Raw genomic sequence first — 24,892 nt, 5'->3', positions numbered from 1 at the left:
TAAAAAAATTACACACATTTTAGAATTAGGACAAAGAAATTGACCACACCACCCCCCTGGAATTTTTCTTCAATTTGACCACTGTATATATATACGCTGACATTATGATTGAGCTATTAATGTGACGAGGACAGAGATTCATTTGCTGTATGCATTTATCAACATGAATGAGCATGTGGAAACAGCAGACACCATGTGCTCATGAGCAGGCCTGAATGTGCTGTCGCCCACATAACTGACATGCTGCAGCGTGCTGCAATCTCACTGTCTCACTTGACAGCTTTCTCTGCCAACTCAATGGAAACACAAGACGTTTGTTTTATACAAACAGACACTATATTCACACACACGCACCTACAGGCCTCACACTGCCGCTCACTCCACTGGCTTTTTGTAAGAGCGCCTTCGATTAGATTTTGTGGCAGAGAAGAAAGGTGAAGAAGAGAGAAGTGATAAACAGGAAGAGGGGCTTCATTCAGGTACAGCATCACTCCAATAAATGCCTTACTCACTCAATGAGATATTAACACACACACACTCACTGCCATGTGTGTGTCATTTGCTTTGATGTCTCACTCATTTCCTTTAGATCAAGCTGTGGGCGTCTCACCTGTACAAATCTGGCGAGGCACTCAGGGTTCAAATGAACACTGAATCACTGAAGCAGCACTGAAACCAAATCATTCACAAAAACACTATCACTGACAGTGCCATTGTTCACTGATCTTATCAGCTCACATTTTGAAACCTTTATATACCATTATAGGCTTCCACAACAACAACAACAACAACAAAAAAAGCATTGTGAGGTATTACAAAGAAATCCATATGCTTTCAAGATATATTTTCATGGTACTACCAGTTTTTCGGTTGCATTTTACAATGAGGTTCCATTTGTTGACTATATATTATGCATTAAGTAACATTAACTAACAATGACCGATACACTGTTACAGTATATATTTCTCTTTCTTAACATTAGTGAACTGTTTATTGTAAGTCCATGTAAGCTCAGGTCCATTTTATAACAGTAATAGATACAAAATTAGATTTTAATAATGTATAAGTAAATGTTGGAATCAACATTAACTAAGATTAATAAATGCTTTATAAGTATTTTTCATTATTAGTTCGTGTTAACTAATGTTAACAAATGGAACCGTGTTGTTCCATGTTTTCTAAGCTACTACAATTACACTTGATTTTATTTGACAAAATGCTGAAATTGTGGGAGAGGGTGAGAGGGAATCAGCAGTGCTTGTTTCAGCAGGCTTTCTCACAACGCACACTCAGGTATGCCTGTGACCTTTCTTTCACACTTTCACCTTTGACCTGTTCAAACCACAGGTACTCAAGCATATCTCCGGGGCAAGCATTTCTCCAGAACCTCCTTGTGTATCGCAGTCTGGCCGAGGGGAATGTACTGACAAAAGAGTTGCAGAGAAGCGGAGCCAAGTGAGTGATCGATCGTCGCTGTGTGTCTGAGCGCCTCTGTAAACAATCTGCAGTGTTGTTTTGCACTGCTGATGTAGTCAGCGCTCACTTTCACATGCACAGCAAGAGCTTCTCCAACAGATCCGCCATCAAAGCTGCTCTTATTCCTGCTTTGTTGGCGTATTAAAAGTGGATCAGAATGCCATGGCATGAATACCCTATTCACTGCTGAAAAACAACACACAGTTACAATCCTTCAGCCTGCCATAGTCTCAAGCTTCAACCGCAGTAAGCCAGCAGCAATACGATGAACAACACCGATGGTTAGTAAACATTCAAATATGCTGGTAATAAAATGCTGAAGAAATTATGCTAATAAATACTATTTATTAAATGTAGGTTGTTTACTTTTGCCGAACAACTTTTGTGCATTCACAGGTGTGTTTCTAATCGCTGTTGTATAGCACCTTTACACATAGTTCATCCAATCAGATTTTAGAGTCAGTACAATAAGTTTTACATTATAAAACTGGAAATGGTCAATGAACTCACAAACTATAACTGTAGATTCTATATTAACGAGCCTCGTTTCTAACAAAAAAAGATCATAATCAATTCTGAAATATGTTCATGGTTGCCAAGAAATATCTAAACATGATGTATGCAGAATTCAGCTTGTGTGCAGTCATATCTATCCATTTTATTAGTTGAACCAAACAGAGAATCAAACTACTCTATCGATCATATCCTTGTGAAAAAGAAGGTCTCTTTATTGTTTTGAATGTTAATTTGCAGTTTATGTAAAATCTTAAAAGCATAATGTAATTGCAGATAAGATAATATGAATGCAGTAAAGTCCACTTTCTTGACAAAGCTTCTTAACACACTTAAGTGAACTTTTAAAAAGTCTTAAAATAAATAAAATAATATGTAATTTATATTTTCTGAATGCACAAAATTGAACCTTCATCATTATAAAAAAAGATTAATATATTTAAATATGGATAGATACATTTTAGTTTAACATAAAGTCCCGTTCACACCAAGCACAATAACTATGAAGATAACGATAAAGATATAGTTATAAAAATCCTTCTCAATATTTAAGTATAGCAGAGTCCAACCCACAATTATAATGATAAAGGCACAGAGTAAAGATATCGTTGGAATCACTTTCAAAACAAATCTTTCCAGCTGATGAACGATAAAAACACTGAGAGCCAATCAGAATCAATCCCGCTGTGACAAGCTTGAGAGTTTTATGCGACAGACACATGTGTGTTTAGAATAAACAGACGATATTGTTCGCTGGTGTCGTGCTAATATCGTTATTTGTATAGTTATCGTTCTTATTGTGAATGGGGCTTAAGTGCTTGTCAGTACATCCAGCATTAGCATTTAAAGGAGTAATTCGCCCAAAAATTGAAATTCTGTCATTTATAATTACTCACCCTCATGTCATTCCAAACCTGTAAAACTTTTGTCCATCTTTGGAACTAATTAAGATATTTTTGATGAAATCCGAGAGCTTTCTGACTCTGCATAGACACCAATGCATCTACCACGTGCAAGGCCTATGAAAATGTATAGTACGGGCATTGTTAAAATAGTCCATGTATATCAGTTGTTTCAACCATAGCGTTGTAAAGCTATGAAGAATACTTTTTGTGTGCAAAGGAAACAACAATAATTACTTTATTCAACAATTTTTTTATCTTCCGTGTCAGTCTTCCATGCATGTTCACAAGAGTACCATGAAGTGTCACAGCTCACTACCTTTTTGAGCTTTAATCGTGGTAGTTGGCTTGCAGTCTATGGAGGGTCAAAAAGCTCTCAGATTTCACCAAAAATATCTTAAATTGTGTTCTGATGATGAATACAGTCTTACGTGTTTGTAACGACATGACGTGAGTAATTCATAACAGAATCTTGGGGGTAAACTATCAAGACAATAGAAGTAATTATGAAATTACATATACATATGTACTTCAGTCCTACTTAAGTGGTTCAGAAAGCACTTTTTACATATAAATTAAACTGTAATAAATTCTAATTACACTGCAATGCAATTGACCATTCGCAGGGAGTCTGACTGACAGGCGATCTGACCAATCATAGCACAGAATCAACCATACTGAACAGGCAAGGGAGTAGATGAATTTTGGTGGACTTCAACATGAAAATGGTGTGTAATCACGTCTTTCTGCATTGATTCATGTTTCTGTCATGAGTAGTTATTATTCTATACCTTCTGTCATGATGATTTATGACTTTGACCTTTGACCTTTTGACAGGTTGAACTTCCGGTAACCTTATGATGGATGGGCGGAACTTTCCGACTTCAAGGGTTAACCTATGACCTTTGCAAGCATCGATCATGCGTTTTTGACAGAAAGTTTTACCCTATTGACCTAATTAGTTCTAAATCATGGTTTTGACGGCTAGTTTAAACGGAAGATGAAAGACTCCTCACGCATCGATCATGTGCTTTTGACAGAAAGTTTTACCCTATTGACCTGTTAGTTTTAAATTAAAATGGAGGTCACATAAGACAAAAATTGTCAATGTGTGACTCGTAAACATGTATAATTTTATTTATTTATTTTTACCAGAGATAGTCGACCGATCTGTTGACACGTTGTTTTGCAGTTTTCAGATGAAGAGTTTTCTCTGACTGCGGTCAAACATACACTGCCTGTTCATAGGAATTTTACAGCATGACAATATCGCCCCAACATCGAGAGCTCTTGTTCATATAGCCGATGACCACATTCACATTGTTTCAGCATTTGCCAATTGACATGGTCGTAAGCATTATCATCTACCGTGCGCTGAGATTTTTCTGCTTTGGCCACTTTTGACGGATTTGCTAGAGGGACTATGTCGCCTCGTTGTAACGTGATTACCTTTAAGATCCATAAGATTGCACTACATTCACCTGAAAAGGTTATAGATATAGTCTTTTATACAGGAAATGTGTATCAGAATAACAATTACCTAATAGTGAAATCCACTCTTCTAAACTATTGTGAAAACTTTTAATGTTGATCCGGCCCACCAGCCGTGTATGTTTTTCATTGTTTTTTAGATAAAGACTATTCTCAGAGTTTGGTCAAACAGACAAAACGTGAACAAAATAGAGTACAAGATGATTAAACGATTGTCAAGAGAGTGTTTAAACTGAGATTGTGATGCACTTTAGAGCTTTTTCTGGTCTACCTGTGTCACAATGACAAATAATAGCCACTACCTCGACTTTTAAAATGAGCCTTACCATCTTCTGTTATGACTCTTATACTTAATACAAACCCATCTACTACACTAAAGTTAGACATTAAAAGTCATGGATGTCATGGATGCGGTATTTTCATCGTATGCATCTCTAAACAGTACTTCAATAAATAAACCGCTGTTGATAAGTCGTTCATTTTGAGTGAGAGGCGGGATGATTTTGACCGTTTTAGTCATTCGTCGTGCTTAAGGTCTGATCCGGGAAACCGCACTACGACTGGAACTGCGCTGTCACGTCTAAATAACCGCTCTTCTTTAAGAAAACCGCGAGACGAGCAGTTTCTGACAGCTATTAATTCACTTCATTTTTTTTTTCACCACCACAAATATTTTGTTTAGCATACATATTAGTTTTAGTCAGTTACATAGGTGTCACGCATGAAGTTTATAGTTATTTTAAATAATTATGATAGAGTTACAGGTTTAGGTTAGTGGGGTGCCTGTAAGCGGTGACAACTTCGAGTATCGGAGACGACGGTGTTACTCAAACAGCCCATATCTTTATCTTTTAACAAAAACTGTCGTATTACGCGTTACTAAGACAAAATCTGTAACAGCGTTCATTAATACGTTGAAATGAAAGTAAACATACAAAACTTTATAATGACCGTGAGTTCAATATAGCCTAACCAACAAATGTTTGTTATAACGCTTTCGCCCAAAAATTGCGAGATTTCTTAACGGACGCTAGAGCGAAGTGTAAACCACACACTTTCTCATCGCATTACGCCAAGAAACTGCACATGGTTAAAGCTATTACGCCATAAACTGTCTAAAGTCGTTAATGTACAAGCACAGTAAACTATTTCTACAAAAAATATCACTGCACTACTGTTTTTGCATATAATACATCGTTCAACAATACTTTTGCACACTCATTCGACTGTATTTATTACCGCCGTTCTCACGTTCCTGCTGTTCATAGTGTATATATAATCCTTCATTGCTCTGTTCATCATGTACATACGATCCCTACGTTGCATTCATATTTATATTCTGTATATACTCTGATCAATATCGTATATTGCAACTACACTGTATATTCTGTATAGCTTTACTTACTCTGCACTTTTATGTATATAAAACACTATATTCTTGCACTTCTGGTTAGATGCAAACTGCATTTTATTAGCTCTGTACTTGTACTCTGCATAATGACAATAAAGTTGAATCTAAACAAGTACAATCGTACGCTTCCAGGACTTTGCAAATTCTTTCTGTTTAAATGAGTTTAAACGGACTTTCGCATTCTTATCTTATTTTCACCAACTAAGCGATATTCCTAGGCCTCGCGGATTGTTTTCTAGTTTTGGCCCTCAACCTCTTTGTTCATACGTCGCGATATCTCTGTGAATTTGCTCGATTTCATAAAATATCTTTTACGTTATATCATTATACTATCCTAGTTTATATCAGATACAAGTGTGTTTCTTCATATTTCTCTTACATCTACCCCCGTCCATTCTACCCCCGTTAGAGTATCCGCGACAGTATACTCATTGTAATGTGCTAAATCATTAAAATCCAAAATATGAACTCTGAGAAAGAATATCCGGTGAAAGGATTCAAACTTTTATTTCAACAAAACAGTGTTGAATTTACAATGAAGTAATGAAGAAAGTGATCAAATTGTTATTACAAACAATAGGGATGACATGACATCACAAGTTATCTAGCCAGAAAAGAAAATCTCGGCAGGCCCTCAAGTTTTGTTCTACTATGAAATTGACGACGGTTTCAATAATTTCATGTATGGCGAAACCATAATGTTTAGCGACTAACATCACACACAAATCCGTTATGCACGTACACAGACAGAGAGTCTCGTTAATGTACATCTCGTCGCTACATTCGGCCGTCACATACAGAATTTTTCTGGTCGTTACACAAATCGGCGCCTTGCTGGTCGTATACAAGCTCGTCAAATCGGGCCACAGGTTATTTTTCAGTCTTCTTACAACGTCCATTTCTTTCTTGAGATTTGTTACTCGCTTGGAATCCGTTGTACAATCATGATTTGGATCAGACGCATCGTCTATGATTTTACGCATCAGATCAATCATTTGCTCTCTGTAACATTGTTTAAACATAGAGTCTATGTTGGCTTTTACAGGACACATCTTTCCTTCGTCACAGCCGCACTCCACTCGATCATCCGCAGCAGCGCTGGTAGTGGCGGACATCCTTTTCAGAATTTGTTCCAAGACGTAAACCGAGCGTTTTTTAAATCCACGATGATCCAGTGTTTTTAAAATCTACGACGATCCAGATGAAAATTAGACAGTGCGTCAGTTTCAGACAAAGCCGTTTCTGTCAGTCCACGTAGATGTTGCAGTAGCTCCATCGACCGTGCTGTAAAACCCTTGTTCGCAGATCATAAGAAAACCTGCGATAACTGCAGAGTTTATGAGGTCAGCCGCTCACAGAGGATAAAGACTAGCCGTAGTCACGAGGAAGTAGCGGTGGATCTTCTGTACATTCAACCAAAAAATGGGTTGTGGGTGTTGCGCTCAAAAAGCGGAGGAGGGTGAAGGGCCCTGGTTAGGGGTTTGACTTTCGAGAAATATGAAGAAACACACTTGTATCTGATATAAACTAGGATAGTATAATGATATAACGTAAAAGATATTTTATGAAATCGAGCAAATTCACAGAGATATCGCGACGTATGAACAAAGAGGTTGAGGGCCAAAACTAGAAAACAATCCGCGAGGCCTAGGAATATCGCTTAGTTGGTGAAAATAAGATAAGAATGCGAAAGTCCGTTTAAACTCATTTAAACAGAAAGAATTTGCAAAGTCCTGGAAGCGTACGATTGTACTTGTTTAGATTCAACTTTATTGTCATTATGCAGAGTACAAGTACAGAGCTAATAAAATGCAGTTTGCATCTAACCAGAAGTGCAAGAATATAGTGTTTTATATACATAAAAGTGCAGAGTAAGTAAAGCTATACAGAATATACAGTGTAGTTGCAATATACGATATTGATCAGAGTATATACAGAATATAAATATGAATGCAACGTAGGGATCGTATGTACATGATGAACAGAGCAATGAAGGATTATATATACACTATGAACAGCAGGAACGTGAGAACGGCGGTAATAAATACAGTCGAATGAGTGTGCAAAAGTATTGTTGAACGATGTATTATATGCAAAAACAGTAGTGCAGTGATATTTTTTGTAGAAATAGTTTACTGTGCTTGTACATTAACGACTTTAGACAGTTTATGGCGTAATAGCTTTAACCATGTGCAGTTTCTTGGCGTAATGCGATGAGAAAGTGTGTGGTTTACAGTTCGCTCTAGCGTCCGTTAAGAAATCTCGCAATTTTTGGGCGAAAGCGTTATAACAAACATTTGTTGGTTAGGCTATATTGAACTCACGGTCATTATAAAGTTTTGTATGTTTACTTTCATTTCAACGTATTAATGAACGCTGTTACAGATTTTGTCTTAGTAACGCGTAATACGACAGTTTTTGTTAAAAGATAAAGATATGGGCTGTTTGAGTAACACCGTCGTCTCCGATACTCGAAGTTGTCACCGCTTACAGGCACCCCACTAACCTAAACCTGTAACTCTATCATAATTATTTAAAATAACTATAAACTTCATGCGTGACACCTATGTAACTGACTAAAACTAATATGTATGCTAAACAAAATATTTGTGGTGGTGAAAAAAAAAATGAAGTGAATTAATAGCTGTCAGAAACTGCTCGTCTCGCGGTTTTCTTAAAGAAGAGCGGTTATTTAGACGTGACAGCGCAGTTCCAGTCGTAGTGCGGTTTCCCGGATCAGACCTTAAGCACGACGAATGACTAAAACGGTCAAAATCATCCCGCCTCTCACTCAAAATGAACGACTTATCAACAGCGGTTTATTTATTGAAGTACTGTTTAGAGATGCATACGATGAAAATACCGCATCCATGACATCCATGACTTTTAATGTCTAACTTTAGTGTAGTAGATGGGTTTGTATTAAGTATAAGAGTCATAACAGAAGATGGTAAGGCTCATTTTAAAAGTCGAGGTAGTGGCTATTATTTGTCATTGTGACACAGGTAGACCAGAAAAAGCTCTAAAGTGCATCACAATCTCAGTTTAAACACTCTCTTGACAATCGTTTAATCATCTTGTACTCTATTTTGTTCACGTTTTGTCTGTTTGACCAAACTCTGAGAATAGTCTTTATCTAAAAAACAATGAAAAACATACACGGCTGGTGGGCCGGATCAACATTAAAAGTTTTCACAATAGTTTAGAAGAGTGGATTTCACTATTAGGTAATTGTTATTCTGATACACATTTCCTGTATAAAAGACTATATCTATAACCTTTTCAGGTGAATGTAGTGCAATCTTATGGATCTTAAAGGTAATCACGTTACAACGAGGCGACATAGTCCCTCTAGCAAATCCGTCAAAAGTGGCCAAAGCAGAAAAATCTCAGCGCACGGTAGATGATAATGCTTACGACCATGTCAATTGGCAAATGCTGAAACAATGTGAATGTGGTCATCGGCTATATGAACAAGAGCTCTCGATGTTGGGGCGATATTGTCATGCTGTAAAATTCCTATGAACAGGCAGTGTATGTTTGACCGCAGTCAGAGAAAACTCTTCATCTGAAAACTGCAAAACAACGTGTCAACAGATCGGTCGACTATCTCTGGTAAAAATAAATAAATAAAATTATACATGTTTACGAGTCACACATTGACAATTTTTGTCTTATGTGACCTCCATTTTAATTTAAAACTAACAGGTCAATAGGGTAAAACTTTCTGTCAAAAGCACATGATCGATGCGTGAGGAGTCTTTCATCTTCCGTTTAAACTAGCCGTCAAAACCATGATTTAGAACTAATTAGGTCAATAGGGTAAAACTTTCTGTCAAAAACGCATGATCGATGCTTGCAAAGGTCATAGGTTAACCCTTGAAGTCGGAAAGTTCCGCCCATCCATCATAAGGTTACCGGAAGTTCAACCTGTCAAAAGGTCAAAGGTCAAAGTCATAAATCATCATGACAGAAGGTATAGAATAATAACTACTGTCATGCTATAAGTAAAGGAAAAAGACGTTCAGTTCATGTGCCGCTTGAACTGAGGCACAACACCGATCTGTCACAACACATTAAAGGGCGACAAAACAGTAATTAGGACCCGAGCACCGCAGTGCGAGGACCCTATTGGAACTGCTCTGTTTATTATTAATTGAATTTCTTACGACAAAATTTAAAAGCTGAGACTTTGATCAATAGCAGAAGTATCCAGCTCTGTCTCGTCTGTTGTTTTGTTGACCGTTTCCTCTTTGGTCCACAATATATTTTTCCCTGCGTGAGAACATGATGTGTGGCGTGAGCACGATATGGCTTGTCGGACATAGCAACAGTAATTAAGGGATGTGGGGGGTACAGGGGTCTTCGCGAAGGGTCAATCAAGTGTCAACATTACATTCAATTGGAACTCATAAAATGCTCAAGAGTTCTTCTTTTCACAAGTGTACAAAAATGTGCCATTTCGATTCTTCCAATGAATACAGCCCAAAATGAGCTGCATCATGCAACTCTAAATGTTTTTACAGTTGTCAAACAAATGCTAGGAGGAAGTCGCACAAGCTGTGTGTACACTAAAAGAGGGAAATGCGAGTACAATGTTAACCAAAGTAAGCAATCACAAATGCCTCCATCTTTTATCACGTCATGTCCCATCCCACAGCAAAGTTCCTCTCTGACTTTCTCCAGTCTGTCATCAGAATCTTATAAGTGCTCCACTTTTTTAATCATGAATTAATCCAGAGTAAATAAACCTGCTGAGTGCATGACTGTAACGTCATAAGACAGAAAGTGACAGTAATCCGAAATCAAAGGAGGCCGTTTCCTCTGTAAACCTCAAGCGGGAACCAGACACGTTTCTAAAAACAGACTCTGTGGGATGAGGACTTTTACCTGGAGGCCTACAGCAGGTCTCGTGTCATTGATCCCCACTGTCAAGTGAACTGTAACCTGTCTGTCTGCCTGGACAGGTTCTTTTTGGCACACCAAAAGCGATGACAAAAAACAAACAAAAAAAAAAACAATAGAAGTGTTTATCCCCTAATCCCTGTTGTGAATGTTGTTGTGAACCATTAAACCGATAGGGTGTGCACTAGTTTCACTAGCAGTATTGCAGAAAGCAGTCATTGCATCAACAAACGGACAGGACTTGTAAGGATGAAAAGTCTTTGAAGTGGCAGGGAAAATTTACACTTCATAATAAATTTCACATTTATATAATGTGAAACTGATTAGCAGTTCATGCACTGAAAAAAAATAGTATTTTTTTGTAGAGTAAAAAGTATAGTATTTTTGTCTTGTATTTTAGTATAATTATCTAAACATTTATTAATCAAGATGCATTTACTTGAGAAGTAAAATGACAATGACAAGATTATTTTTCTTGTCTCACTGACAGATTGTCTGTCTCCAAAATTTGTCTGCAAATTTTACTATTTCAAATGTTTTTTTAAAAGCAAATAATAATAGTTAAAAAAAAAAAAAGTCTTAATATCTTAAGTCACTTTGCTTCTCAAGGAAATGCATCTTGTTTTAAGAATGTTTAGATAATATTTGTAATGGAAAACAAGGCAAAAATACTTAGTTTAAACATTTTCAGTGTGTAGTCTATGTGCAAATATTTATATGAAAATATCAGAATGAAAAAAAAAAAGTTTATAAAAATATTTAAAAATATATTATTTTATTTTTTATAGGAGCAGTAACAATTGTGCAGTTTCACTCTTTTTACAGTGAAACTAATACTGCTCTAATGAAAGCTTCAATAAAGTATAGCCCAAACAAAGTAAACAACACATGCAGCTCAGGGCATCTGAAAGACAGTTTGACTTTTCTCTGGAGAACTGCTTGTTTTCATGGATACAGCCGAATTTCCCAGGACACACTCTCCTGCCAACTCTAAACTCAAGACACACACACACACACACCACGTGCGCAGAGGTTATGAACTTATTATTTTCCCCTCCTAAACTCTGATTTGGCTTTTGAGGGGATTATTTGGACGGAGCAACTTTGTATTCCTCCCCTTTTGAAATGCTGTTCCCATGTCAAGTTTTGACACAGCAGTAAAACATCAATATCTTTTATGGAGAACTGTCAAAAAGTGTATTTTTTTTTTTTTATGAAGAAAACAGATGAAGTGGATGTTCCACAACCTGCAAATAAATCTGTTGCGGTGTTTTAAACTTGTTTTCTTTGCATAGGAGGGAATAGGGTGGAAAAAATACACTTCAGCTTGGCAGGATTTTCATTATCAGGCCTACTGCATTATATAATGCTAAATAAATTATCATGTACGTTCTAATAGAAATGGCATGCAACTTTGTTTTGACTGGCAAAGCATCATATAATGGTTCTTATACAGTTCAACCCAGTACAATTTTGCTGACATTTCATAACATCTTGCAGATAATCTAATAGCATGGCATCATGTCATTAACATCACAATCTAAGTTACTACAATGTCTCAACCAACTTTCTTTTCTCTTACCCACGAGCAGACAGAGGATGTCCAGCCCGACCAGCATCTTTCTGCTGGAGCACTGAACCGCATCCACAGGTTCCGCGGGACTCGGGATGTGTTTCGTGCCGTTCTCCCTCGCCGTGTCTCCGGATCCGCCGTAATCCGCCAGCCGCTGCTCCTCGTGACTGTTGACCGGATTCAGCTTCTGCATGACGTCCGTTCAGTTCAGTACTATTACCGGAGATTGCGTCCTTTAGATCGCCAACTTGACAGGTTAGGAATAAAGCTGAGTTGAAGTTTTGAATCTTCTGAATGCTTTACGTTCAAATCCAGTAAGTGTCACAACACGCATAAGCGCACGTGTAGATTGTAAATACAGAAATATACACAAGTCTTGACTAATAAAGCGAACGGACTTGTACGGGGATCCTGGTCTGCTCTCTCTTGCATGAAAAGCCCTTTCCCCCGCACTTATGAAAAAGTTTCAGCTGCAGTTTGGCCATCATCTTCGGGACATAATGGAGGAAAACACATTCCTGAAAACATAATGTCAGTCAAAAGTTTGTCATCCCCTATGACTTCTACTCTCCATGTCAAACTTCTTTCTTTCTACAACCGAGAGCAAACTTGGACCGTGTTTTGATTTTCGGGTATTAGTTCTATTCCTCCGCCCTCTTTGGGGGGCTGTCTCAAAACCTAGTGAGCTGCCTAACCAGACAGCACTTGGACGTTTACCCTTGTATGGTGTTCGGGTCTGTGGGTCCCGTTTTTACTTTTTCTCTAATTTTTTTTTTTTTTTTTTTTTTTTTTCAAACCCGTAGCTACTCATTGGCCTTGGGTCATTTTCTGTGAAGAACATATGTCAGAAGACACTCATAGGCTACAGGATGCTCAGTGTGAGTTTTGTGTTTTCACCACTGCCATCACGCTCAAGGTCGTAGAACTTAAATTGATAAATGGGATGTATCTAACAAAGGTAAAGGGCAAAAATCAGCCATAACCTACATGCTATTTATATTGCTTGTAACTGGGATGAAGTAAACATCTGTTGAGTGACATATATATTTTTAATTGTTTTAAATGAAAACACAGTTTTTGTCATGAACTCCTTTTGTCAATCTGTTGGCCCTCAGTTGACCGCCATGTTGTTCAATGATTCACTGATTTTTTTTTTTTTTTTTTAGGCAAACGTGATGATGATTCTAAATGAACGGCATAATTCCTGCAGAGTTTATTATTACCTCCTTGTAGAATTCTGACGCAAAAGTTCCAAATGTAGTTTCGTGAGGAGCGTGTGAGTTCCCGCGACAATTCTCCCAGCATCCCTCCACTTCCCTGTCTCCTCCTCTATTTCTGTTATTCTTCTTCTATGTAGTACCACAATGGGGGTCTGAACTCAGAGCTCAAGCCGAGCCTCAGGTTCGAGCCTCTGTTGAGGACAGCAAGCCAAGTTTTTTTTACCATTAACAATCAGGACTGGATGGGCAGGCAAACTCGTGAAATGCTGTCTAGACAGTCCACTAGGAATTGATTCAGTCTTTCTTCCTCTCTTTCTCCTTCTTCCGCTCTTCTAATGAAACCAGCAATTGTTGCCTCTCCCTGTCTTTCAGCTCTAGCCAGTCTAAAATACTAATCAGATGATTTTTATTTTTTTCATTAAATGGAGGCCATGAAGAAAACCTCTCAGACCTTGTCCTTCACACTCCTTTCAGAGTGCTTACACCATCGATTACAAAAGTATAGGTTAGTATTAAAAAAAATTAATAAATCATATCGCACAAATAGAGCAGAGTTTTGGGCCTCTTTGCAAGGGCTTCTTGAAGACATTTGTTTGAGGTTTTCAATTATTTGCAGGGCTGGTGAACTTTGGAGAATTGGGAAAGATTGCCATCTGCTGAGTGTTTTAACAATGACATTTCCCATCCCAGGAAATCTAATTCTAATAGATGTTCTGCTAATTACAATAAAAGAACAGGAAGAGCTTTATATATAGTGTGTGTGTGTGTGTGTGTGCAGAAAATGAAATTATAATTATATAAGACATTATATAAGACCTTATAATTATATATCTATAATATTTTATCATTATATATAATTAATTCTGCAAGACATTATGATATTTTAAAAGTTGGTTAGGCTTCTTAAAAATGTAAAGTGCTGTTATTAACTATACTTGGCATTGGTACAATTAGAACAAAAGTATCCCTTGTCTTTACTATAGAAAATATGAAATACGTAGGGACTATTGACCATAATTTGTTGAGTAGATGAATTAAAGATATATAATAGGAATAAATTGCATGTGTTTTTGCTTTAGTTTTTGTGTGGAAATGTAAAAAAACAAAGTTTTCTAACTGTACAAGGTTCACTATCACTAACTGTGCTAAGACAAAGTGTCTTTGCTTAATATGTAAACAAATCTGAAAGAAAGCTGTTTTCTCTCACAAAAAAAACAGCTTTATGGTGTGGCTCAACTGACGTTTTTATGGATCTCATCTGAACAGTCACTTTTACTGCAGTAATGTCTGTTTCATTGAACCCTAACAGCATACAGAACATCACATCATGTGTAGAAAGGTTTAAGACCTGTAGGTGGAGACAAATAACCATTTGTTTCAGAATCAAAACGAGATATTACTAAGCATGCTTGCACACACAATAAGTTTGTCTAGGAGTTAGAAGTTTCTAGTACACAGGAAAAATAAGAAGTCAATTATCAAAGATTAAACAAATTACATTTTATATATATATATATATATATATATATATATATATATATATATATATATATATATATATATATATATAACATAGTCTCAGACGTTGTTGGTCTTTATCCTGTAGGCTTTATCCAAATTATGGATAAGATTGTATGATGTCAATCTACAACAACAACAAAAAAAGTCTGGTTACAATGGACCACTTCTGTATTCACCAATGTGTGTGTGTGTGTGTGTGTGTGTGTGTGTGTGTATGAAAGTGAAAACTATAGGTAAAAGGATGTTTTAACAAAGGGATGTTTATTTAATAGTTGTTAAAAGATTCAGTCCCAGAGTCTCTTTATTGTCAGCCGGGTTAAAAAATAAATTATTACAGCAGCAAATCCACCCTGAGCTGAATTAATGACCCACACTGACATTGTAGAGTCTCTCACCTTCAAAATCCCCCATGGGGTTTATTTCACATCTCTAGCTGTTCCACTGAAAGCCTCTCAAAGTAGTGACATAGCTGTACCCTCTTAAAAAATACGGTTCTTTACTGGCATCTTTGGTTCCATGAAGAATCTTCAACATCCATGGAACTTTTCCATCCCATAAATGTTTCTTTAGAATGGAAGAAAGTTCTTAGTATTCTTAAAATGTTCAAGAAAAAAAATACAATTCATTCACTCAAGTGTCCGAGGAACCTAAAATGGTTTCCTAAAACACTTTCTTATGAAGTTCTGTGGTAATGCTCTCAACACGGTCAGTTGGTAAAGGATGGAAATTGAGTAGGAGAGATAAACGTCAGTCGTAGACATAGACATACGACCATGCTCACCATATAGAACTTTCCCATCACGTCCCCACACGTCTCAGGTGTTTTTTTTGTTTGTTTGTTTTTTAAGCTCTGAACTTCCTCCTGTGAGGTAAAGGATCCACCCACAAGGCTGCCCAGTCACCAACCACACTCATTCAGATAGATGACCTAGTCTTTGAAATGTGCCTCTGTGTCTCTTTCGGTTCCTCTCAATCCAACACATCTGAACAGCAAGGTTCCTCTTTTGATTCTCTTCTTCACTGATTTATTATCTCACCCAAGGCCTTAAAAGTTGGGAAAATCTCTTGTGGCTTTGGAAAGTGTTGGTATTTCATTATTTCTCCCTTTGTGGTTTATTGGTTTATTATTTTTCTTCAGGTGTCATGAACCACTTTATCTGGCTGATGACGAATAGCAAGAGTCATTCGTACAGAGCATGTGTGGCAGTAAACTTTCACAGGTAGACCACAGACTGGAGCGTACCATATCTGCAGGACATGACATAAACAACACACACACACACACTCTTCATTTTCTGCTACTGAATTGTATATTTATGTTACTTCAGATGTTTTGGTTGGTTTGTTTGATTACTCATAATTACATGACATGAATGAATGAATTCTGAAGAGGAGAAGTTGAAGTGGGGTCAGGAGAGATTCTTTGTTACTAATCATTTTCCCTTATTTTTCCTAATTCGTTTTTCTGTATGATTCTGGGTCACATGAGGGAAACCGCAACTGGGTCATATCATCAAATGTGTAATCACATACAGGTTACATGCACATTTATTTTAATTTTTTTGCATATTTTATTTTATAAAACGATCATAAGTGTCAAAATATGGATAGCTTTGTACATAACCATATCAGAGTGGATGTTACAAAACCTGTCAAGAACATTTTACACCTCAAAATAACAAGAAATGAGACAAGGCGGAGAAATTATTGTATTGTAATGTAATGCAAAAAAAACAACAAAAATGCATTATGCTATTTCTCAAAAAAAAAAAAAAAAAAAAAAAAAACATTGTAAAAATATGTGTAACAAATGATTTCCATTAAATACTGTTATTTTAAACTCTTTATTTCTCAAAATATGTATCATGGCATCCTGAAAAATATTAAGCCACACATCCGTTTAGCACTGACAAGAAATAATACATGTTTCTTGAGCAGCAAAGCATTATATCAGAATGATTTCTGAAGGATCGTGTGACACTGAAGACTGGTATTACGATGCTCAATATTCAGCTCTGCATCACAGGAATAAATGACATTTTAATACATATTCGAACAGAAACTAGGTGTTATAAATTGCAATAATATTTCACAATGTTATCGCATGTTTGATCAAATAAACGCAGCTTTGGTGAACATAGGAGACTTCTTTCAAGAACATCAATAAATCTTACTGACCCCCAACTGTATTGTTTACATCATTTCTCTTGATCTTTCCATTATTTATTTATTGTTCTTTCAGTTTTGAGGGGAAACATAACTTGGACATGTTTTAATGTTTCATCCAGTCACATTTTCACCAATGTCTTATTAACTTTGTATGCATATCTAAGTTATCTGTTTAATCTTTATACAGATGTGTTGATGGCTCTGCATCCTGTTGTTGTTACAACATGTCAGAACATGTTCAGTCAGAATAACATAGTATGCAAAAAAAAAAAAAAATAAGCATTGCACATATAGCTTAGTGCTGGTTTAATGCAGTGTGGTAAATGTGGTGGCTGTACCTTCCTTATACGTTCTGAACATGTCAGAACAAGCTCACTTTGACCACTAAACAAGTTATGGCAAGAAAAAACGAAACCTACACCTGTACACAGTAGCACGGTATATGCCTTAGCACAGGTCTCATGTAGTGCGTCACATGTGGTCTACAGAATGTGACAGTTTTGTAGCATAAAAACTCCCAGCAGTCTATTAAAGGGACTGTGACACCTGCTTCCCTCCGGTTGACAGCGAGTAGGAGGGCCTGTCCCTGCCCAGATGAGAGGTGTTTGCACATCACCCATGCTTTAGGGGAAAGTACACTACAGCACTCCTCTTGGACATCTGCTGAGAACTTTAAACAGGAACACAGTAGCTCACTTACACAAACACCGAGCCAACATACAGGAAGCTTGACACATTCTGAGGTTTGTCTACGGGCCAACCAGAAGCCGAGAGGTGGAGGCCACGCTCATTCTTCATTATCAGTCCCAGGCGTCGTGAACTCGCCAGTGTTTCTCACTCGTCTGTCACACTTGATCTGCACTGAGGCTGTCGGGTATCATGTCTCTATCTGCCGAGTACTGCAGTGATAAAACGGGTGACAGGGGTGGAGGAGGTGGAGTTGCCTTGGCCCATCAGAGGAGACTGATCCGGGGACTGCTTGTTTGGGCCACCCTGCTCACTCTAGGCTTGGCCACATCAATAACTCTCCAATTCATCCAAAGAGAATCACCGGCTCCTAGTAAACGGCAGGTATGGTTGAGATCTGTAATCTACACTCTTAAAAAAAGAAAGGTTTTTTTACTGGCATTGATGGTTCCATGAGGAAACTCTACCATCCGTGGAACATTTTCATTGGTTCTTTATAGCGAAATTAAAAGGTTGCTTAGAATGTTCAGAAAAAATGGTTCACTGAAAGGTTCTTTGAGGAACCCTAAATGGTTTGCTGTGTATGTGACCCTGGAGCACAAAACAAGTCTTAAGTCACTGGTATGTATTTGTAGCAATAGCCAACAATACACTGTATGGGTCGGAATTATTGATTGATCTTTTAAGCCAACAATCATTATAATATTAAGAAAAGATCATGTTCCATGAAGGCGTTCTGTAAATCTCCCACCATAAATATATCAAAACTTAGTAATATGCATTGCTAAGAACTTTATTTTGGACATCGTCTCAATATTTTGATTTTTTTTTTTTTTTTTGCTTCCTCAGATTCCAGATATTCAAATAGTTGTATAGTCGGTCAAATATTGTCCTATCAAAGATCAATAGACAGCTTATTTATTCAGGCAGGTGTTTTTCAAACTGGTATTGTATTGTGTGAACCGGTCACATTGTTTCGGGTTCTGTTGTGAAATGTGTATCTGTATATTGGTGGGATAGAATCAGACCACAGCGGCTGCTGACTCAAGACCGCAGATGAGGGGAACGCAGATATGCGAAATCACAGCACGCTTATGTACAAACAGGGGAACTGAAATATACAAGCTCAAATAAACGTATCATTCAAAATAATAATAATAATCATTTATTTTCAGATTTTTGCTTCCCACTGAAAACTGACATATACTATTTGAATTGTAGTTACTACACTCTTAAAAGCGAACATTTTAAAAGGGGAGTATAACAGGTTTTGGGTTGCTCAAAGAACCTTTCAGTAAACGGTACCTAAAGAACATTTAAACCTTTAAATAACCTAAAGAACCTGTTTCCAGTATAAATAACTTGTGTGTGGAATGTAAAGTTTCCACGGATGTTAAAGGTTCTTCATGGAACAGCAGATGCCAATAATATATATATGTATATATAGTTACTTAAATTGGCCCACAAATCATGTTTACGTAGGTAATTTAGTTAAATAATATATATATATATATATATATATATATATATATATATATATATATATACATATAAAATAAAATATAGAAATAAGTTATTTCAGGAGCTGTTTTTCTATGTCATCACTTGGAAGCTTTATTTTTGGGGGTGTATACACTTCTACTGGATGTGCTGGTATCCTGACTGAGAACTGAGATTTCATAACTTAATTAATAATTTTTATCATTTATTTAAAAAAAACATTATGATTTTTCTATAAAAAAGATCTGTTCTCTTACGATAAGTAACCATGCAGTGACCACACAATACAGTGAGTCATTTGTATACAGTAAGTAAACAGCTCATTTAGTACCAATGTGGAAACTCACTATCAATATTGTAGATATCACTTTCAATCATCACCTCTCTTTCCAGCACAGTGGAGCGATCTGACTTTTTAGAAGATGATTTTGTTTATCTGAACAGTGCAGAGTAATTAGCCATGAGATCACGCGTTGGAAGGTTGATTTTTTTTTTTTTTTTTTTTTTACCACATGATCGTGTCAAAACCTGAGCATGCACAATTCAGTGCAATACAAAAAAAAAAAAAAAGAAAGAAATGAAACTCTCTATTGATACAAATCAGCATCTGATGCAATTTTCACTTTACAATCTTTTTTGAGTCCCCGTTTTGTTGCATATATATCATGAAACTAATCTACTGTTCTAGTTGCGCTCAGCCAAAAAAAAAAAAAAAAGATATATTATTTTTGGGTAACTTTCTGAAGATTAGGATGTGATAGTGTTAGAAAGGCTAACTGGTGGTTTCATTCAAAAGTAACACCTATAAGACATGAGAACTAGATTCTGATGCTTGAAAACGAAATTGGTTTAGGTCTGAAACTATACTTTCTCTTGAAAAGTTTTTTTCCACACACACGCGCGCGTGCACGCGCAAAGAAAAAGTAGATGTAGAACATATTGGACTGGTGAAGACAAACCAGCAACCACAGAACAGCAGAAAAAGGCATAATGACATCATTCCACTGAGGGGAAATACCACTCCACAACCCCCCCTCTTCCCTGATAATGTTTTTCATTCTGTTTTTCTGACATCAGAAGCACTGCATATTGCACAGTTTGCTGCATGTTTGAAACAAAGAACTAAAGCGGATAGATAAATTAGACTGGAATGAGCCAAGAAACCACTTAGCAAACTCTCATAATAACATCTTTCAGCATCTATTTATCTATGAAATCTCAAATTCAGTATAAATGCTAAATGCTTAAAGGTTCTTACAACATTGTAGAAATTTCAGGCAACACATTCAAAGACTTTTCTTAGTTTCGCTTACTGTATTTTAATTATATTTGTATTAGGCTATATTTTACAGTAGACGATGTGAGAAAGATTAAAAGCTTGATATTACCCAATTCTTTTTGCTCCAACAGATTCAAGAAAACGTCACCCAGCCTCCTCAGCCTCCTCAGCCCAAAGAAATTCCTATAATGGAATTTTCACCATTCTGTAAGTATGAATTTTTTACCTTTTAGACTTTTAAGAGTTTGTTTTATGTGTATTCACTTTAGCCACAGGAACCATTTGGATACTTAAGTCCAAGTAGTTTCAAATATATTAATATATTTTCATTATACAGAAATATTGTCACATGATCCTTCAGAAATCATTCTAATATGCTGATTTGCTTTCTTATTATTACCAATGCTGAAAACCGTTGTGGTGCTTTGAAACTTTGACAAGTTTTTTCGGAATGGAACATTTAAAAGAACAGCATTTATTTACATTTTTAGCATAACTTTTCTGTCTGCTTGTCCACAGGGGGAGACACCGAGATGGTGGAGAACCTCACGTGGAAAACAGTGCGTGAGGATTTTTTCAAGGTACAGCAACAGCTTTTGATGAACCAGAAGGACGGCCAATATTTCCTGTACCTGCAAGTTACCCTTGCGTCTCATGAGAAAGCAAACCATACAATCACTGTGGAAACACATAATAGAAAGATTTTAAATGGTCGCATCAATGGATCAAAACTCTCAACTCTCTTCATGGCTAAAGGCATTTCCCTTGCTAAGGGAGATAATCTAACTGTGACCTGCAATCCGAAAGCCAAAATCCGGACCCGTCACACCGAAACCTACCTGGGTGTGATCAAGATTAATTCAACCTGAATCTAGATTAAAGACTGGAACGGATTTGTGACAGTATTGAATGTGGACTCCCTCCGCACTGATCTGCTGGGTTTTGATGTACACACCGAAGGCAGTGTACGGCATGTTAGCTTTCTTTATTTATTTCTTAAAGTGACATCTTTAAAACTCTCTGCCTTTATTGCACTAGCCTATATTTAAGCTTCTCCCCACTCAATGGATGAAGTGTCACTGAATGTCCATGTGTGGCCGAATTCTGATTGTTACCAATGTAAAATTGGCACCCCATTGATGCACTTTATATACATGTATGTATATATATTTGTGTGAAGCTGACCCCTTGCTGAACCCCTGAACTGCTCCAAATGTTTCTTCAACTCACTCACTTTGGTATTGTGAATACCTTAGTCCACACTACAACACCTGAGTCAACAGAAAATCAAATTAGTTTATGTTAGTAACATTTATTTAGCAAATGTAGGCCTCCTTACATATGTTAAACATGTTTATACGTATAATAAATTCACCATTTCTGCAGCATGGACATGTCAAGATTTATTTAAAGAGAAAAGGGCAATACACACTGCTTGTTTTCTCTTTTGGTATCTTGTGTCACTATTTTAAGCTCCTCAACAGCAATATATCTGGATAATTCATGAAAACAATTTTAAACTAGTCAAACACAATGACCACAGAAATAGAAAATAGCAAGACCTGGTCTCAAACGGCAGATCGGCAACTGCTATAAGTTGCAGCAGAGGTGGGGACTTGGCAAAGGGTCAAGTGCACACGAAGGAAAGGTTCAGAATACCTCCCTTCAACAAAGCAAAAAAAAAAAACTAAAGCTGAATTCAGAATGGCAGACTTGCATACTACAAGTATAACAAGTGATGGTTCAACCAAAAAAAGAAAATTCTGTCATCATTTACTCACCCACAAGTTCTTCCAAACTTGAATGAGTTTGTGTCTTCTGTTGAACATTAAAGATATTTTAAAGAATGTGGCTTTCTGATTCCCATTGACTTCTGCATTGCTTTTTTCCCATCCTATGGAAGTCAATGTGGATACCCACATTCCTTAAAAGAATATCTTCTTTTGTGTTCAACAGAAGAAATAAACTCATACAGGTTTCGCACAACCTCGATGACAGAATTTCCATATTTGGATGAACTAATGTGGCAGAGAGTAGTATGCTAATACACTCCTAAAAATAAAGGTGCTTCACGATGCAAGAGAAGAACCATTTTTGTCTAAATGGGTCCGTAAAGAACCTTTAACATCTGAAGAACCAAAGGTTATTTGTGGCTAAACAAGGTTCTTCAGGTTATAAAAAGGTAAGAAAGAGATGGTTCTTTGTGTAACCAAAAATGGTTGTTCTATAGCAACGCTGTGAAGAACCTTTTAAGAATCTTTATTTGTGTGTATGCTATTTCCAAGTGTTCGCCAACAAAGATGTCATTGGTCAGGTGGTATATTAAGAGTGGCAAGCCACTGAAAGTGTATATAAAATGTATGTATGTATGTGTGTTTTTTTTTTGTTTTTTTTTGTTGATTTCTTATTTTGTCATATTTATCTGTATTTATGGCTGTTGATTGTACAGGGGCAGCGAGATGTTTTTAGCATACTTAAAAGTCATTGGATTAAACTACAGAACAAATACCAAGCCAAGTGGCATTTCGTTAAACAAAAGACCTGTTCAAGCAAAACATTTCACAAAAATTACTTTTCTAAATCTAAAACAATAGTATACTCATTTAGGACAGACATATAATTTATAACGAAGACAATGGCCCGGTCCACACGAACACGGGTATTTTCAAAACCCGCAACTTTTTCGATGCGGTTTTGTCCATTTTTCTTGATACCAACCCAGACAGCAAGCAGTTTCGGCCCAGATCTGGCCCACATTTGGATGGATTTCACGCGGGCTGGATGTGGGCCAGTTCTGGGCCGAAATTGCATGCTGTCTGGTTAAAAGTCAATTCACAAATTGCTCAGAAGAGTAAAAAGTAATTCTGAGAAAATCTCTAGCTTCCTTTGTAGGCAGATCCCACTGGTTTGAGAGGGTAATTAATATAGAGGGTTAAAGACTGTAGTGTGGTAATGATCTGTTTTTAACAGCAACACAATTTCAACTAAAATTCTAAGGCCTACATCATATGATGTCTATGAGGTCATTAGATGGACATTCGTTGACATTTGAATAATTAGAAATGTCATGAACATTATTAAAAGAAAATTATATGTATATATCTGCTCAACAGACTTCTGTCTGCAAACTAATGACATTGTAATGACTTATGACATTGTAAAGACCCAAGTCACTTTTTGGACTCACTAAATATAGCCGAATTGATGTGTTGTTATATTATGGTCCTAAGACCTTCTTTCAAATAAAGTTACTCATTTTTTGCAGGTCTGACTGTATATTATAGCTATATCTGAAAAGAAGAAGAAGAAGAAGCTTATTCAGTGTAAGGCAATTGTTGGAATAAACAACTACATACTTTCTGCCAATGTCTTATGCATTTGTTTGCTATGTTTTAATTGTTTTTGTGATGACTCATTTATACTGGTGGTAGACTCTCTGATATGCTTACAAGAACGAGACAGACAATGATAAGACTTTCCACTGAGGTGGGAGTGAGGGGGCAGAAACACAATTTCACAGCAGTGACTCATTTCCATGAATCCATCAGCAAACATTTTTTGTTAGTTGTGGGTTTCAGCATTGACATTTGTTCAATAATCATCTCAAATTTGTATCTCAATTTATCGTAACCTGGCACTAAACTGATCCACATTTGATTTCCTCTGAGTCTTTTGTTATATGGTTTTGTTATGCATCTCCTAGATCTGGAAACTATAGTGTCATCATTCACTGTTACTGTGACACCATTTTTTGATGACTCAATAGCGGGACCCTCTTTCTGAAAAGAAAGTGAAAGGGTGTGTAAACCATAACGTCATCTCATCTGCTGCTTTCGAGGAGCCCCTATGAGTTAATCAGGACACACACTCGTTACCTCACATTACCCCCACAGTTTAAAATGCCTGAATATGAACTCCACTGTAACTGTCCCATCAAAACATCTTTAGTGATGGGCAAGGATGCTTTGTGTTTAAGTGGAGCATGGCATTTGTGTTTAAGTGGAGCATGGCATGCTAATTATTGCTTTGTCATTGAGAAAATCTTATAAAAGCCCAAATATACTGAAAATATGTAGTCAATATCCAACTTTGAATAAAACATAGCATCCCAAATTGTTGACAACCATGTAAACATTACCTGTGCTATTGTATACTTTCACGATGCTATCAAGATAGTCAGCTTGCTGATAATTTGGGTATTTTGGTCAAATAAATTCTGTTCTTTATATGTAAAATACATACCCC

The 24,892-nt window shown here is 36.7% G+C and overlaps 2 protein-coding genes across 2 annotated transcripts in view; one reads left to right on the top strand and one right to left on the bottom strand.

Moving 5' to 3' along the window:
• Positions 1-12,899, bottom strand: part of LOC113067695 (phospholipid phosphatase 3-like) — a 33,239-nt gene extending 20,340 nt beyond the window's left edge. The window contains exon 1 of the mRNA XM_026240096.1: positions 12,281-12,899. Coding sequence (XP_026095881.1) covers positions 12,281-12,464 — 184 coding nt within the window. The 5' untranslated portion in view covers positions 12,465-12,899. The remainder of the gene's footprint in view (positions 1-12,280) is intronic.
• A 4,673-nt stretch (positions 12,900-17,572) lies between these two features.
• Positions 17,573-24,007, top strand: LOC113067694 (uncharacterized). Its single transcript, XM_026240095.1, has 3 exons — positions 17,573-18,252; positions 20,779-20,854; positions 21,167-24,007. The coding sequence occupies exons 1-3, from the start codon at positions 18,061-18,063 to the stop codon at positions 21,514-21,516; spliced, it is 618 nt and encodes a 205-aa protein (XP_026095880.1). The 5' UTR covers positions 17,573-18,060; the 3' UTR covers positions 21,517-24,007.
• Positions 24,008-24,892: the final 885 nt, after the last annotated feature.

The sequence above is a fragment of the Carassius auratus genome, linkage group LG28B, assembly GCF_003368295.1.
Source record: "Carassius auratus strain Wakin linkage group LG28B, ASM336829v1, whole genome shotgun sequence".
In the NCBI taxonomy this organism is placed as follows: Eukaryota; Metazoa; Chordata; class Actinopteri; order Cypriniformes; family Cyprinidae; genus Carassius; species Carassius auratus.
This window is presented reverse-complemented; position numbering and strand designations above follow the sequence as displayed.

Bases quoted from the DNA above. Each gene is read 5' to 3' on its own strand.
- LOC113067694 (XM_026240095.1), top strand. From the start codon at position 18,061: ATGTCTCTATCTGCCGAGTACTGCAGTGATAAAACGGGTGACAGGGGT. The intron at 18,253-20,778 runs GTATGGTTGAGA...TTGCTCCAACAG, and splicing joins CGGCTCCTAGTAAACGGCAG to ATTCAAGAAAACGTCACCCA. The intron at 20,855-21,166 runs GTAAGTATGAAT...GCTTGTCCACAG, and splicing joins AATGGAATTTTCACCATTCT to GGGGAGACACCGAGATGGTG.